Source organism: Gavia stellata, chromosome 10, assembly GCF_030936135.1.
Source record: "Gavia stellata isolate bGavSte3 chromosome 10, bGavSte3.hap2, whole genome shotgun sequence".
In the NCBI taxonomy this organism is placed as follows: Eukaryota; Metazoa; Chordata; class Aves; order Gaviiformes; family Gaviidae; genus Gavia; species Gavia stellata.
Window position 1 is genome coordinate 28920310 of NC_082603.1, and position 14118 is coordinate 28934427.

Here is a 14118-nt window from a genome sequence, read left to right on the forward strand (position 1 = left end):
GAGTGAGGAATTCCTCTGAAACACAAGTGTAATTTAAAAAGTGTATTAGAAAAAGAGATTGTTCTGTTCTCCATGCCCACTTTCAGTAAGGAAATATTAACTATAATCAACATATTTAAGAATTGGAATGCACGAATGCTCTATTCCAGCAAACCACAAGAGAAAGAAACATAAATATGTACATTTAATTGTTCAATAATCAATGGAATTGTGTAAAAAAGTGGCAACCTTATCCCAGCCCAAATGACTGTTGCATCTTTTGTTCAAAAGTTAGAATAACTCTCATTATATGCAAGACATTATCCTGGCAAGCAGTCGTCTTCTGTGTAAATAAAGGTGATGAAATAAGGTCCAAGTTAGAAAATGAAACAAGTCTGATTTCTAAATATTATAGGAAAAATCATAAAAATCATTCTTTTCAATAGATTATGATAAACTGATAAATAACTAAAGGAGAGAGTGGTCTTAATATAAAGGTAAAAAAATTAGTTGGTAACACGCAAAAGATGTAGAAGGAGGTGGAATCTACAGGTTTTTTATTTCTTTACTCATCAGCAAAATGATGATGAGTAAGACATAGGATAGCTTTTATTATATGAAAACCTATCAAAATATCTGAACATTACCAAAGGTGTGTTCTGTAAGAAAATTGTAGTTAAGAAAGTTCATATGAATGGCAAGCTTTTACTTTTTTGCATAATCTGTTTTTAATAGTATTTTATCACATGAATGTTATTTTTTTAAATAAGATTTTCATTAACAACAGTAGTTATTATCCCAGACAGTTCTAATGCAGTTACACCTACTTACATACAATTAGTGTCACATAATATTACGGCACTGCAATGCAAAACTGGGAAGACACGTTCCTAGAACGATGTTTGCAAAATAAACTAAAAAAAAAAAAAAAAAATTCTTCAACTACTTTTTCCTGCACAGGAATAAGAAGTCACTTTGTCATGAAAATGAGGATGGTCCAATTCTCAGGGAATGTCAGCCAGCACAGCTTCATTGATCAGCTAAGAACAAGCATGAAGTTTTTAGTTCAAACAGGTATCAAGCCACAAAAGATTTGATACACAGAGATGACACAGAGATAAGGGTCTTCCTGGAGAGAAAACCTGCTCCACTCATAGTCCAAAGAGTCTTACCTTGCTCTGTTTGCTTCTTTTGTCATGTCCCATGCCCAGGTTATGAAGTTCTGACTCAGATAGGAGACAATAGATTCAGCACAAAGCATTTGTGAGCAGAAGACATTGGTTAGTACACTTTCATCGTGGTGGAGGTAGATAGCAAGAAGCTTTCTCTGAAAAGACAGGAGAAAAGATGAGTGAAAACTTCCTCAGGCTATTTAGTAATTTAAAATTACTGCTGCAGATTTGTGTGTTAGTACACCCTATAGTGTTTATTGAGGGTGCCGAGTACCTCAACGTGCACACACAAGGGAAAAGAAACCCAGTAGATTTCAAGTCAAATGGTCCATCCCTCCAAATCTGTAAATCTTCTCAATGCTTCCTAATATTTTATTTCAGGTACCAAAACACAACATATTATATGCTTAGAACACGAAAATAACATCATTTGAATGAAAACCAAAAACGTTACTAACAGACTTAGCTTAAGAAATGAGTGAACTTTTTTGGTTTGCTGCCCACTAAAGTAACTTAATTGGAACAATTCCCTGAGCAAGGAACACATCTCTTGATACAACAGCATCTACGATACAAAACAATTATAAACAACCTGAAAAAATGACAGTGTATTGTTATCACCCCATCTGTAGCCAAATAAAGAGGAAAATGAGTAAGTAAGAATACAGCTGCCTACAGTCCCAAAGCCTGCGACGCTACATGCTGGATGTTTTGGCAGCTCTCCATCCAGCTGTATGATGTGGGGAGGCCCACCGCATACCAGCCTCTCACGTACTTTGTAAGTTGATGCGTAGCTGGTCATAAGGCCATGTGTCAGCCCAGCTGGCTACATCTCTTGCGGAGCTAAGGAGCAAGGTAGCCGCCCCAGCAGTGTGAACGCGTAAGACGCAAAGGAAGGGGTACGGGAGACATGGATCAAATCCCACATTGAGTTTGAGTGCTGATCTATCTCATCGTAGTTACCATGTTAGCAAAGACTAGATGTTGAGGATGGTGTTCGTGGCCTCTTGAAACAAAATATTCTGTGCTGTGTTCTTCTGAAACCCTATCAAGTAATATTTGAGCTTCACTGCCAGCAGCATAGAGCTGTGCTGTGTCCCCATGATAATCTCAGACCACCTTTTGGAAAGAGAGTCTATGTGTACGTAAATATAGAAAGTAGACTGAGAAAAATACAGGGAAACGAAGAGCTAGTTAGGGACCATGATCCTATATCTGGCATTCAATGAATTATAAATACCATTCAGAAAAATCACAACTTTCCATTCCCCCATATACCCATATATATTACTTACTTTATTTTAAAATCCTGCTTGAACATATTTGCTGAAACAATATGGTAAATGCTATTTTCAGACTTTTATTTAAAATAATTCCAAACCTCTTCATCAGAAGTAGCACTGAACGCTAGATATTGATGTGTATTGATATAGCAAGACATGAGATGCAACTTTGAGACAAGCTGTCTTTGTAAAAAACCTGTATGGCTATCACTTCATATACTGGCTTTGTTATCAAAACTTAATGACTGTTTATAGAAAGAAGAATACATTTGAACATTAGACTTTGGGAAAGGGATTAGTAATTTGCATTCATGTTTGTCTGATTTAATTTAAATGTTCTTCAGAACCACATACACATGGGCCAGGAAGGGCCATTAATAAGCCCAACATGCAGAGATCCATATAAGTGCAGCCAACAATGTTGACTGAAACTAAACTTGAAAATCCAGGGCACTGATGCACAATATCAAGCAATAAAACAGCATTTCTGTGGTGATATTTAATTTAAAAGAAGAAAGAAGCAGGGGAAGATCAGGCACTGTCTGTTTTTGAGGATCAGCCATTCTGCATTTCAAAGCGTCGATCCCTGCAATATCCAGGTTACTGTGCTAGAATCTCGACTATTATATAGCAGTTGTAAGAGAGGGAGGGCAAAGATGTGTTTACTCAGTGATTAGGGCCTTAGAATAAGCCTCTAGCTCCTAGAGAGACAGCTCACCACTTATTCATTTGGACCAATTCACAAAGCCTAGAAAGATTAAACATCCATGCTGAGAAGACAAGCGAATGCAGACGGTGAAAAAGAAATAAAAATTCTTTAAAAACTCTGAGATGACTTCATTATTTTTTCCACAAGGAAACTTTAGGAAAGTGTTTAGTTAGAGAAAAACCCACATTGACCTCTCTCTAAACCCTTAATCTTTCCTTTGTGGTGGCACTCCTTTGTGGTAAGCGGATGGCTTTGCTCTCCTCTTTTCACTGGGAGCAGATAGAAAAAAAGGCTCTTGAGAAACACTTTTACTTCCAAAGAAACAACCCCATGAAACTGTTAAATATGAGATTCCATACAACGGAATGTTTCAAAATATGTACAGTTTTAGGCTTAAAGATTTAGGGACAAATTTTAGTAAACAGAACAGGCACATACACAATAGGTGCTTACACTGAGCTACTTAACAAGTGAATGTAATTTTTGTTGCATCAACAAATCTCACCATGCAGAGACTAAACTCCATCACATATAAGAGACTGTACTTGTGTCTGATAATTCATCCAAAATGCTGTCAGGCATAGCAGTATTGCTAGGACAAATGAAAAGAGGTACCAGAAGAAACTGAAGTGCTGAAACATGATATTGAAAAATCTTAGTGGAAGCCAGAGATGTTTTTTTCCTTGGAAAAATGCACTATTGCAAAAGGCTTATGGCTTGGAGTTTGTTGTTGTTGTTGTGTGGTGGGTTTTTCTGGCATTTGGTTTGTTTGTTTTGGTTTGTGTGTTGGTTTTTTTTTTTTTACTAACCATGGTAGTATATATTTTTAAGCAGGTTTTTGTTGGTTTTATTTCAAGCCTTTGAAAAATCAGAGTAAATTCTAGGATTCTATGACGACTAATACTGGGAATTTTGTAGTCAATACTAATAAAATAGGCTTACTAAACTATTGAACAATCTTGACTTCCATAGAAGCAGCCTACCAATGGAGCACTAGTCTGTTCTGTGTTGAATTTCTCAAAAATATAATGACCTGGGGGTTATACACTTTTGCGTAAAATTTTAACCAAGAAAAAAAATCCGATGGGGAAGAACTTTTACTAGTCCCTATGAAGGTATGGGATACTGAAAAGGTTCTAAGTACCGAATAGCTGATGGACTTCCAAAGGCCTTAGCACTTCAGGAACTTAAGCCATCAAGAGATGTATTTTTCAGAGTACGTGAATGCTGAAGATCAGGCAGCCATACACTGGAATTTTCAAAAGGGGCCTGGATTTACAAACGTACTCAGGAGTGTAAGTCTCATCAAAGTCAATAAGACTTAAGGTCCTAAAAGCTTGAACTCTAAGCTCCAGGTTTCTTTTTATTTCAGAGGAAAAAGGGCCATGAGAAAGACGTGCTAACTGTTTTCAGCATCTTGGCTATCAAAATACCTTAAAAATTCCAGCCCTCAAGCACTTTTTTCCTGCAACCTCTGTTGCATTCAGACTGCATGAGGCTCAGCTGTGCCTCTGCTTGCTCCCTTGCCTCACACCCACCACTGTGCATTTGCAGTGAAGCACTGCAGCTCTCTCCTGCCTCATTTTGCTCTGTTGATGGCATATGCCTGGCATGTGGCACCCTGGAAGGAAACGCGGGCTGTAGACGGACACTGTACTGCAGCAGGGCAGCCCCCTGAGAGGCACAGTCCTGCCAGCTGTAGCCTTGCACCACGAAACCTCTCTGCCACATCGTCCAAAGTATAGCAGCCTCCTGCCACATAAACTGATGCACCTGACCGAGAGATCTAACGTGCACATACAATCCCACACATGAGACAAACACATTAAAGAGCTGTCCTACGTACCAAAATGGCTATGCTACCCACTTAGCCATTTTTGCATTTTGGAACTTCAGAAAAGTTAATGCATTTTGTACAGAATTAGAAGAAATGAAGGAAAAGTTGGCACTGAGGCAGAAAGAAACACAGCTCTTCATGAGGTTGAGAAACAAAACTGATAACACCAAGTAATGGGATAGCCAAGCTTCTCAGCCAGTTCCTAATAACTTAGATACCTCAGAAGAATATGAACTAGAATGAGAATAGTGATACAGTCATAAGGGTCAGCAAAAACACTGATCTGAATGGTTATTTTTGAATCTCAGGTTCACAAGTTCAAGCAATAATTGAGACAAAAATGTTCACAATGTAACATGTGCTAGAGGCATGAATATTCTTTCAAGCTGGTAGACTAATGAATCAAGATCTTCATTCTTCCTCCAGGTTTTATGTAGTGAGAGCTAATTTAAATGAACAAAGGGACACATTTGTACATCTTTAAGCCTTTGAAGTGTACAATTTGATCCACCTCTCTAAGGTGATCTTGGAGATAATATGATCAGCCTTCTTGGACACAGCTACTCTATCAGGCACAATCTTTTTTCCCTAAGCAGAATGCAAACCTTCCCTAACACCAAGGCAATCTGAAATAAACTTTACCTCACAGGTTCCTAAAGTGAGAGCGAGATGATTCCTGTAATCTTCTGATCTGGTCTTTTGTATTATACATGGCGTAAGACATCCCTAAAGTAATTCCTAATTTAATCATTCAGTAATTTTATCTTTCAGTAAAACACCTAGTCTCAAAAAACCATCAGTGATGGAGAATCCATATGAACCATGATAAGCTGTTCAAACAGCTAACCACTCTCCCAGGTAAATCTGTGCTTTATTTTATGCTTGATTTAGTCTACTTTCATCTTCCAAATATTTGATCCTATTATACTGTTGTATCTCTGTTTCAATCAATTGAACTTGTAGTGATATCTTACATAATGCAAAGAATATCCAGTAATTAAAACCAAACTCAAATAAGATCTACAAATCATAGGCTTTGAAAGAGGAGGAAATGTAGAGTGTGGCAGACAATTTCAATAAACTTTTATTACTTAATATCAAGTGCAGAGAACGCTGAAGAGAGAGCCATACCCAGAACTAATCTTTCAGATAGGAAAGACGAAGCAGAATAAAGGGCACACAGGCACACAGTGAGACTCCTAAGCTGGTATGTCATAGCAAAAATTTCTAAACAACAATTATCCACAAGTTCAGAATTAATTTAAGAATGAAAGGACAGAACTGCTAACACACACACACACACACACACAAAGCACGACTGGAAAGAAAATGTAGGTGACTAACACAGGACTTAACTGGAATTTACGTACTGACATCTACCATGGAGCAGCTGCTTTACTCTTCCCGGGAACCTGGAGTTATATTTCTATGCCTGTCCTCTACAGTTTCAGCCAGACCATGTAGATTAGTGTTCAGGTTACTTATGTTTAATCGGAATCTGCAAAGTAGTAATTTCTCCATCTAGGACCCTCAGACAGCTCAGTTACAGATGTATTTTCAAAGCACACCTAGGATACACAATATGATCAAGCCCCTTATAAAAAGTAGGAGTAGCAATTTGACTTGATTTGAAATGTGCCTGGAGTCAAAGTAAAACGTGGTGGCAAAGCTTTACTCCTTGACATCACTCTGCAGTATGTAAGGAATAAATGGGGAAAAAAAGATGACAAAGACTAAACCAAAGAGCTGTCCTGCAACTGGGATTCAGAACAAACTCTCTCCTCTGCTGAAAGTAGCATATAAAGGACAGACTTCACATTTCTCTTCTAAGACAAGAAGACTGGAGAGTAGTCAATGCTGTTTCTATCATGTGCTCTAACAGAATTCAGAATAATTATCTCTGTGAATCTTTTTTCTGTATTAAGTTCAGCATGAACTTAATTAGCAGAGATAATAACAAGGGACAGTTTTCTGAGTTACACAGATAAAAATGATCCTACAGAAAGCTCTGTATGAAGGAATATTCTGCTACCACCAGGAAAAAAACCCCAATTTTTATTTCAACATGCCAAATCATGGAAGGAGCATACTTTCTTCTAGGTATTCAGGAGATAAAGTACCCATATGTGAGAGCGATGGTACTGCCACTAAACTGAACCTAAAAGACAGAATTCAAGGAGAAGAAAAATGTGGTTCATTTTCAGTATGCAGGAATATATATTGAGGTGACAATACCAATCTGTGCTAAGAGAGATGTTTCACATATTTATTAAAAGTCAGTGGACAGAGAGGTTGAGAGAGGAGCAGGAGGTGATCTGACAGAGATATATAAAGATAAGAGCTCCTGCAAAGGTAAAGGTGAAGGTAAAGCAGATGTCTTGATTCTTTCTCATAATAAAAGAGTAGCAACCACCAATAAAAATGAAAAGGCAAACAACCTCCAATAGAAGAAAACACTTTAGTATTATTCAAGTAAATAGCTCAGTGAGATTCAATATAGCAATTAAGATCTTGTACTAATAAGACTGCTGCCCTAAGTTAGGGTAACACCCCTGATGTTTCAGAACACAAGGCACCCACCAACTGCTTTTAGTTGCAAAGAAACCTCCCCCAAACATCTTGTTTAAAACTCTCCACTGTAAGATTTCCTCTGTGGCATCTGGTTTAGGTATTTCTATGATAATGTAGCTGCTTGAGCAAGAGTAAGCTTGCTCTTCATAAACTAACATAACAGAGAAATGCTTGTTTCCAATTGGCACAGTAAGTAGAGGAAGACTTTCACAAAAGAACAACTTATGTGTTAATTTAATAAACCTCTGTCTCTCTTTCTCTTCCTGACCCAACTAAAAAAAAAATCAGTAATGAAAATATTTTCTTGTGTTGTATATACAATAAGCCTTGGAAATGAACACACAATGCCCTGAACGATCAGGCTGCATGCAGGATGGGGATTTCATTGCCAAGGATGCCGGTTGTTAAAGGGAGAGCTCTACATCTTGGCTATTTTATTTTTGTGCTAGAGAAATATATAGGTTTTAAAGTAGAGCTACATTTGACCTCATTCCATCTCTCCTACCTAGAACTGGCACTATCATGGTAGCAGTTGCTCTAAACGAAAAAAGATACCCATCATGTATGTTAATCTTAACTATCTAAAGACTTGAAATGAAAAACTACAATAATAAAAGCTAAACAAAACACAGGTAATGGACAAAATGCTGAACTTTTTAGAAGGTATTTCTTTCTCAAGTAACATCTTCCTTAAGCAACTATGAATTACCATCCTTTCCAACACAAGAAAGTGAAGGACACTAAAATTTAACAAAAATACCTATTTTCTTAAAAAGAATGTTAACCCATAATCTGTGGTTAAAACACTTGTTCTAACACAAGTTAATTTTCTTACAAGAACCCAGACTAAAGTGTTTCTGCAAAAAGGCTTCAAGTTTATATATATTGGGATTTTTTGGAGGGAAAAATTATCCACAATATAGATTAAAAATGTAGCTGATGGCTCTCTCTCTAGACCTGAACTGTAGAGTGCACCTTCTGCTCTGGACAGCGTTGAGAATTTGTCAAGAAAAGGCTAAGATCTCTGAGCACTCAAGCTGCCAAGTGCTCTCAAATTAAATCAGCTTGAAGCGGTTTTCATTAAGATGGATTGAGTGTGGCATCGTGAGAAACACTCTATCAAATGTAGTGTTTTACTTAGTGATTAAGTATATACCAGTTGATGAAGCTACCCAAATCCTTCGTAATCCCACCACTCCAATAAACATTTAATGAGTATATAAGTTCAAAAAGCCTAGCAGAGGATTTAAACCTTCAATCTTGTTTTTATTTACTCTTGGAACTCAATTTCTCACTTCAAGTGAAGAATGCTGGTGCCTGAAGCTCATCTGTTGCCCTGGTAAAATTAAGTGCCCTCCACAGTATAAATTAGAAGACAAGACATACAGGTTGCAATTTCTTCTAAGCTTTTTTTCTTATACTGATATACATATGGAATTATTTTATGAAATGCAATTATAAAAATACAAAATAATGTATCCTTTTCCTCAATTATGAATTCCAGGAGGCAGTACTGAAAAAACTTGTCTGTAACAGGAAAAATGCAGTACAAATAAATGGTACATATAGATTTTCATACATTTGATTTAAAGCAGAATGTTACAATAAAAATAATGTCATTCCACAGGATAGTTGGGGGGAAGGGCTTTTAAAAATTAAGGCAATATTTGGAGGAAAAAAAAATTAAAGAAAAAAAGCCACAAAAATAATACTTTCCTAAGTACATAACTTTATCCTGATGAGGATCTGCTCTGACTACATCGCAAAATATTAGAAATGTAAGGTGACATGAATTTCAGATGTGCTATGTAAATAGTATAAGAAGTACTTAGAGTATTAAAAAGCTAAATAACTGCAATACATTAATATTAGAGTTACAGGTATTAAAAAATACTTATGAAAGCTCCTAATGGGCTCTCATCCATTATTATACTGATACACTGTCAACCATTTCTGAAGAAACGACATGAAGTGAACTTCTTAACTGAAATACTTTTCTTCTTGAATTAATAATTCGATTTCTTTTAAACATGCATTAAGTTCCACTTTAATGAGTTATTACGAATTAATACTTTGCCACTGAATTATTCCGTATCCATTTATGCTCTGAAATCTGCACAAAGACATGAAAATATTCACTGAACTTAGAGTGTGTGCACAACATGTTAAGTATGTGTTAACATAAGCCATACAGTGTAGATTCATAACACTGCATGCTTATCCTAACAGCCCCTAACATAACATAGCTGTTCCTTCCAATATGAATAACTACAGGAAGCCAAAACATTCTTCATTTTTAAATTAAATATCTATCAAGACAGAAAAAAGTAAATTTAAACAGCATGATTTTCTTGTTTGTGTTTCAGCTTTATCTATGCTTAATTATGCAGGGGTTTGGGTTTCTCCTTAGTGAATTCAAGTCACCAAAACTTAAATAAACTATCCTCATTCTAATTTTATTAAAATACTGGTTTTAAAACTGTGCATGGAATAACAGAAACTTGAGATGTCTGGTTGGATGTACAGAAAAACTAAATAACCAAACCTTAGTACTGGAATTTACTTGACAGATAGAGGCTGTAGAAAGGAAGGAAAAAAAGTGCACTGTATTTCAGAGATCTTTCAATTCAAATTTACAATTTCATTAGCCATCCTTCAAAGGAGTTACCAACATGCAACGTTGAACTTGTCAACCACAAGACTCACAGCCATCTTTATATGTGGTGCTAGGACACCATTATTTCAGGAAGAAAAGGGAGAAGGAAAAAAAAAAAAACACAAGAAAAGAAGAGTAGCTCTGATGACTACAGGACTCCAATAAAAATACAGCCTGAATGATTAGAAAACATGAGTTATTCACTGTAATTTCAACAACAACCAAGGTAAGTATTTTAGTCAGTCAACTAAATGAGTAGAATTCTTCACAAACAATAAAACCAAGATAACTCTAAAATGTAGTTTACCTTTTTAAAAATAAAGATGAAACATTTACAGTGATTTCCATTTCCCCCCCTATATTAAATAAAGTAATTTAATACACACTTACATCTCTAGCTTTCCCATAGAAGGCTTCTTGAAAAGCAGCCTCTAATGATCCAATAAAATAAACAGGATGGCAGTCACCATATCTATTTGAGATAAAAATTCCAATTAATAAAAAAATTACAAAAATAAGTAATTTCAATATTCTACCACCTCATATATTCTGTAAATATAAGGCATTGGCTAAACTTTTAGAAAGATGAAGTAATACACTTCTAAGTATTTCCCTTCTGTCCTTTAAAAGCCATCTGTCCCCCAACATTCAAAAGCTCGAAGTCACTAACTACTACCTTACAAATTTTCTCGTAAAAACTTTGTTTACATACATAGACACCTTAAGTTCTATATAATTTTTCAGTCATAACTTACTTCCTCTCTTTACTATATTCTTAAAGGTTAATTGAAGGCTATTCTTGTATTACACATTAATGCATCTCATATATATAAACGAACATTTCATCACAGAGGAGTGAAAAGAGAAGTCATATAAACTTCGCGTTACCTTGCAGTATATTAGTTTGCAGCTTCTACCTATTTGATGAAACATGGCAACTGTTTAACGATGTATGATTTGGTGGTATAAAGTTGAAAAAACCCAGCATATCTATATTTTTAAGAGTAGAGAGTTATCCAACCACTTCACTATTGTGAAAACTCTTATTGCAACTCTATGTACTTTTCACTATTAATCAGCTTCAGCTTTTCTGTTCCTGTATATCAAATTAAAATTACTATACATAATCAGAGTCTTTATCATCCTTCTGGACCCTTACATAATTCATGATATTAATTAGTGGCAAATTAAATAAGGCAAGAATCTGTCACTCTAACTTAGACTGAGAAATATTTTATTTCAGAAACCGTTCTAACAAAGTTAAGCTTAAAATAAATTAGATTAGGATGCCTAAATATGCTATGATCCCACAAGAAAATATATACATTTTTTTTTATTTTTATTTTCATTATTTACTAAATTTTACTTAGTTTGTAACAAGAAATGCACAGTTAATAGGCTAAGCTTACCTTGAAGAAAACTCAGCTGTAAATTGTAATAAGGCATCTCCTTCATTTTCAGCATTTTCTGGCACTTAAAAAAATGAAAAATAGAAATTAAATGCAACCTTATGGAAACAGATTTTAATATGCAAACTCACTTTGCTTCATGGATTTTTTTATGTTGACAGCTTACTGAAGTGGTTACCAAGAAACCATATAAATTTCATGACAGACTATCGACTATGAACCTTTGGAAAGACATGAAATTTCCAGACACTCTCATGAATATATTCAGGCTTTCCAAACAGTAAAATCCTCAGGTCCAGCGTAATGTGATATATCACTTGTTCAGAGTTAACACTCTGGACTTACATTAAAATGAAAGGACTGGCTTGAAAGGCTTGACCCACTATATTGCTAGCTACTTTTCTTTTTCTTTCTTTTTTTTTTTCCCCCCTAACTTCCTATACATAACGTTAAAAAGTTTTCCATATTATTACATATATTTGCTGTCAAAAAACTTCTATGGTAATAACACTAATGCAAGCCTAAATAAAGAGTACACAGAATTGCATATAGGAGGTAACTGACTGTTCCTGCTCAATCCTTTTCATAACTCAAGGGCAAATAATCACTGAGAAACTTTTTTAATGTAATTGACTAAAAATATTAATCACCACAAGATGCTGAAGCTAAAATCTACAGAATTTTCAAAACAGGGAAGGAGAAATCTAGTTATTTACAGGAACACTTGGTTAGAGATCATAATTTCGCTGAGTTTAATTATTATTCTTCAACTATAAGCTAAAAACATAAGGTTAAAAAATTTCCTCCATGGGGAGACGCTTTCACAGTTGCCAATTATGTTTGCAGTATTTTCATTTGATGCATCCATCAGACATGACACTCAAACAATTCTAACATCCCTATCAAAAGATACCTTCCTGTTTCTTATTATGCAGACCCATCATACGTCTCTGCCTTCACTCTGCTGTACAGTCACCAGTTAATTGTAAATTAACTGTCAACTCTTACTCATTGGCGATTTCCTCAAGGCAGATGATGCTACTCCAAACATTTCTCCATCATCAACTCCAAACTCTGTAGCATCTTCAAAGTCATCTCCATCACTGTCACTAACCATATGAACATCAGTGCATTGCTATATAAAAACAAAAAACAAAACCCACCATAAGCCTCTATTAAAGTCATCATCTTCAGTGAAATATAAAATAGATACACACTGAACAATACTTACACATTTCTATAAAATACTTGATATACTGCATTGTATTTTACTATTTCATACAACATTATCAGATTGCTTTTTATAAATAATATCTAATTTACCAGAGGTCTGGCTGGCAGAGCAATATTATGTGACAAAATGCATTATTAAATAACTAAGGAACAGGCTCTGTATACACATAGTTGAGCAAATTTTATCCGAACTTAACACTATTTTCCATCTAACGGTGCTACAGCTGATTTAACTGTATAAGAAAGAGTGAGAAAAGCCACACAATCTATCAGTAATTTTAGACATCCAGATATAATCTGCTCCAGCAATACTTGCATGGTGGGAGTCAGTCCTTGGAAAGGTACCTATCTATCGCATTGCAATCTCTGACATACAAAATGTAGCACCCGTAGTCCTAACTTGGCACACTAGACTACTGCATGTTGAATGACAGGCTGATTTATTTGGCAAACCAACATGAAGGAGAAAAATCAACATTTTTGTGCAAGGAGCTAAGGTCCCATCTGTGCCTCCAACTCTCACCGTCATATCTTCTGCATTTCGTGTCCTCTGAAACATAAAAGAGCTCAGAAAAACCTTGGTTTTAACTATTCAACATTAACTTGCCTCTAAATTGACTTCTTTTCGTGAAGGACTATTCCAGCTTCACTTGCCCTAGAAGTTACAGTGATAGTACACTACAGAAAATCTACATGAATCCCTGAAGGTGGAACAAAGTGTATTATGGAACGTGAGATTTCAGCTCTAGCATGCAAGTGACCACGAGAGGAGCAAAGAGCTCCAAACATGCTGGATCTCTCTACAACAGCTACACATAAAGAACTTCAAATAAAGAGTATTTACTGAATGAACTAGTCAACAAGAAAATTGTACAAGGTGAACAAACTCAGTCAGATAATTTTGAAATAATGAAGTAAAGCAGCAATGATACATAGTTATGCTGGCAGATCCGAGGAGAAAACAATAACCATCCATTTAACCTGCTAAGTGGTTCAGGTATAGCTAGAACAGCATTGTCTGACCATCCTCTAACTTTTAACAACTATCCAACAGCATAAATCCAGGCTTGCATCCTGATTGTACCTCACAGCTATGTCTTGGCAACTCAAATGAGCTGAACAGATTGAAACACATTGGTTTTGGGCAGCAAGATGTCTAAATAAAATGGTACTGAAAGTGTGTGGAAAATGGGGAACTGCTTATATTAAATAAATTTTGAGGAAGGACAAAGGCATAGGAAATTTTAACCCAAACTGTTAATAGTTAGA

The 14118-nt window shown here is 35.7% G+C and overlaps 1 protein-coding gene across 1 annotated transcript in view; it reads right to left on the reverse strand.

The window, feature by feature from the left end:
- FAF1 (Fas associated factor 1) overlaps positions 1-14118 on the reverse strand; it is a 174620-nt gene that overhangs the window by 46708 nt on the left and 113794 nt on the right. The window contains exons 10-13 of the mRNA XM_059822201.1: positions 12625-12751; positions 11617-11680; positions 10598-10679; positions 1152-1306 (exon numbers count right to left, since the gene is read on the reverse strand). Of these exons, the coding sequence (XP_059678184.1) occupies positions 1152-1306; positions 10598-10679; positions 11617-11680; positions 12625-12751 (428 nt within the window). The remainder of the gene's footprint in view (positions 1-1151; positions 1307-10597; positions 10680-11616; positions 11681-12624; positions 12752-14118) is intronic.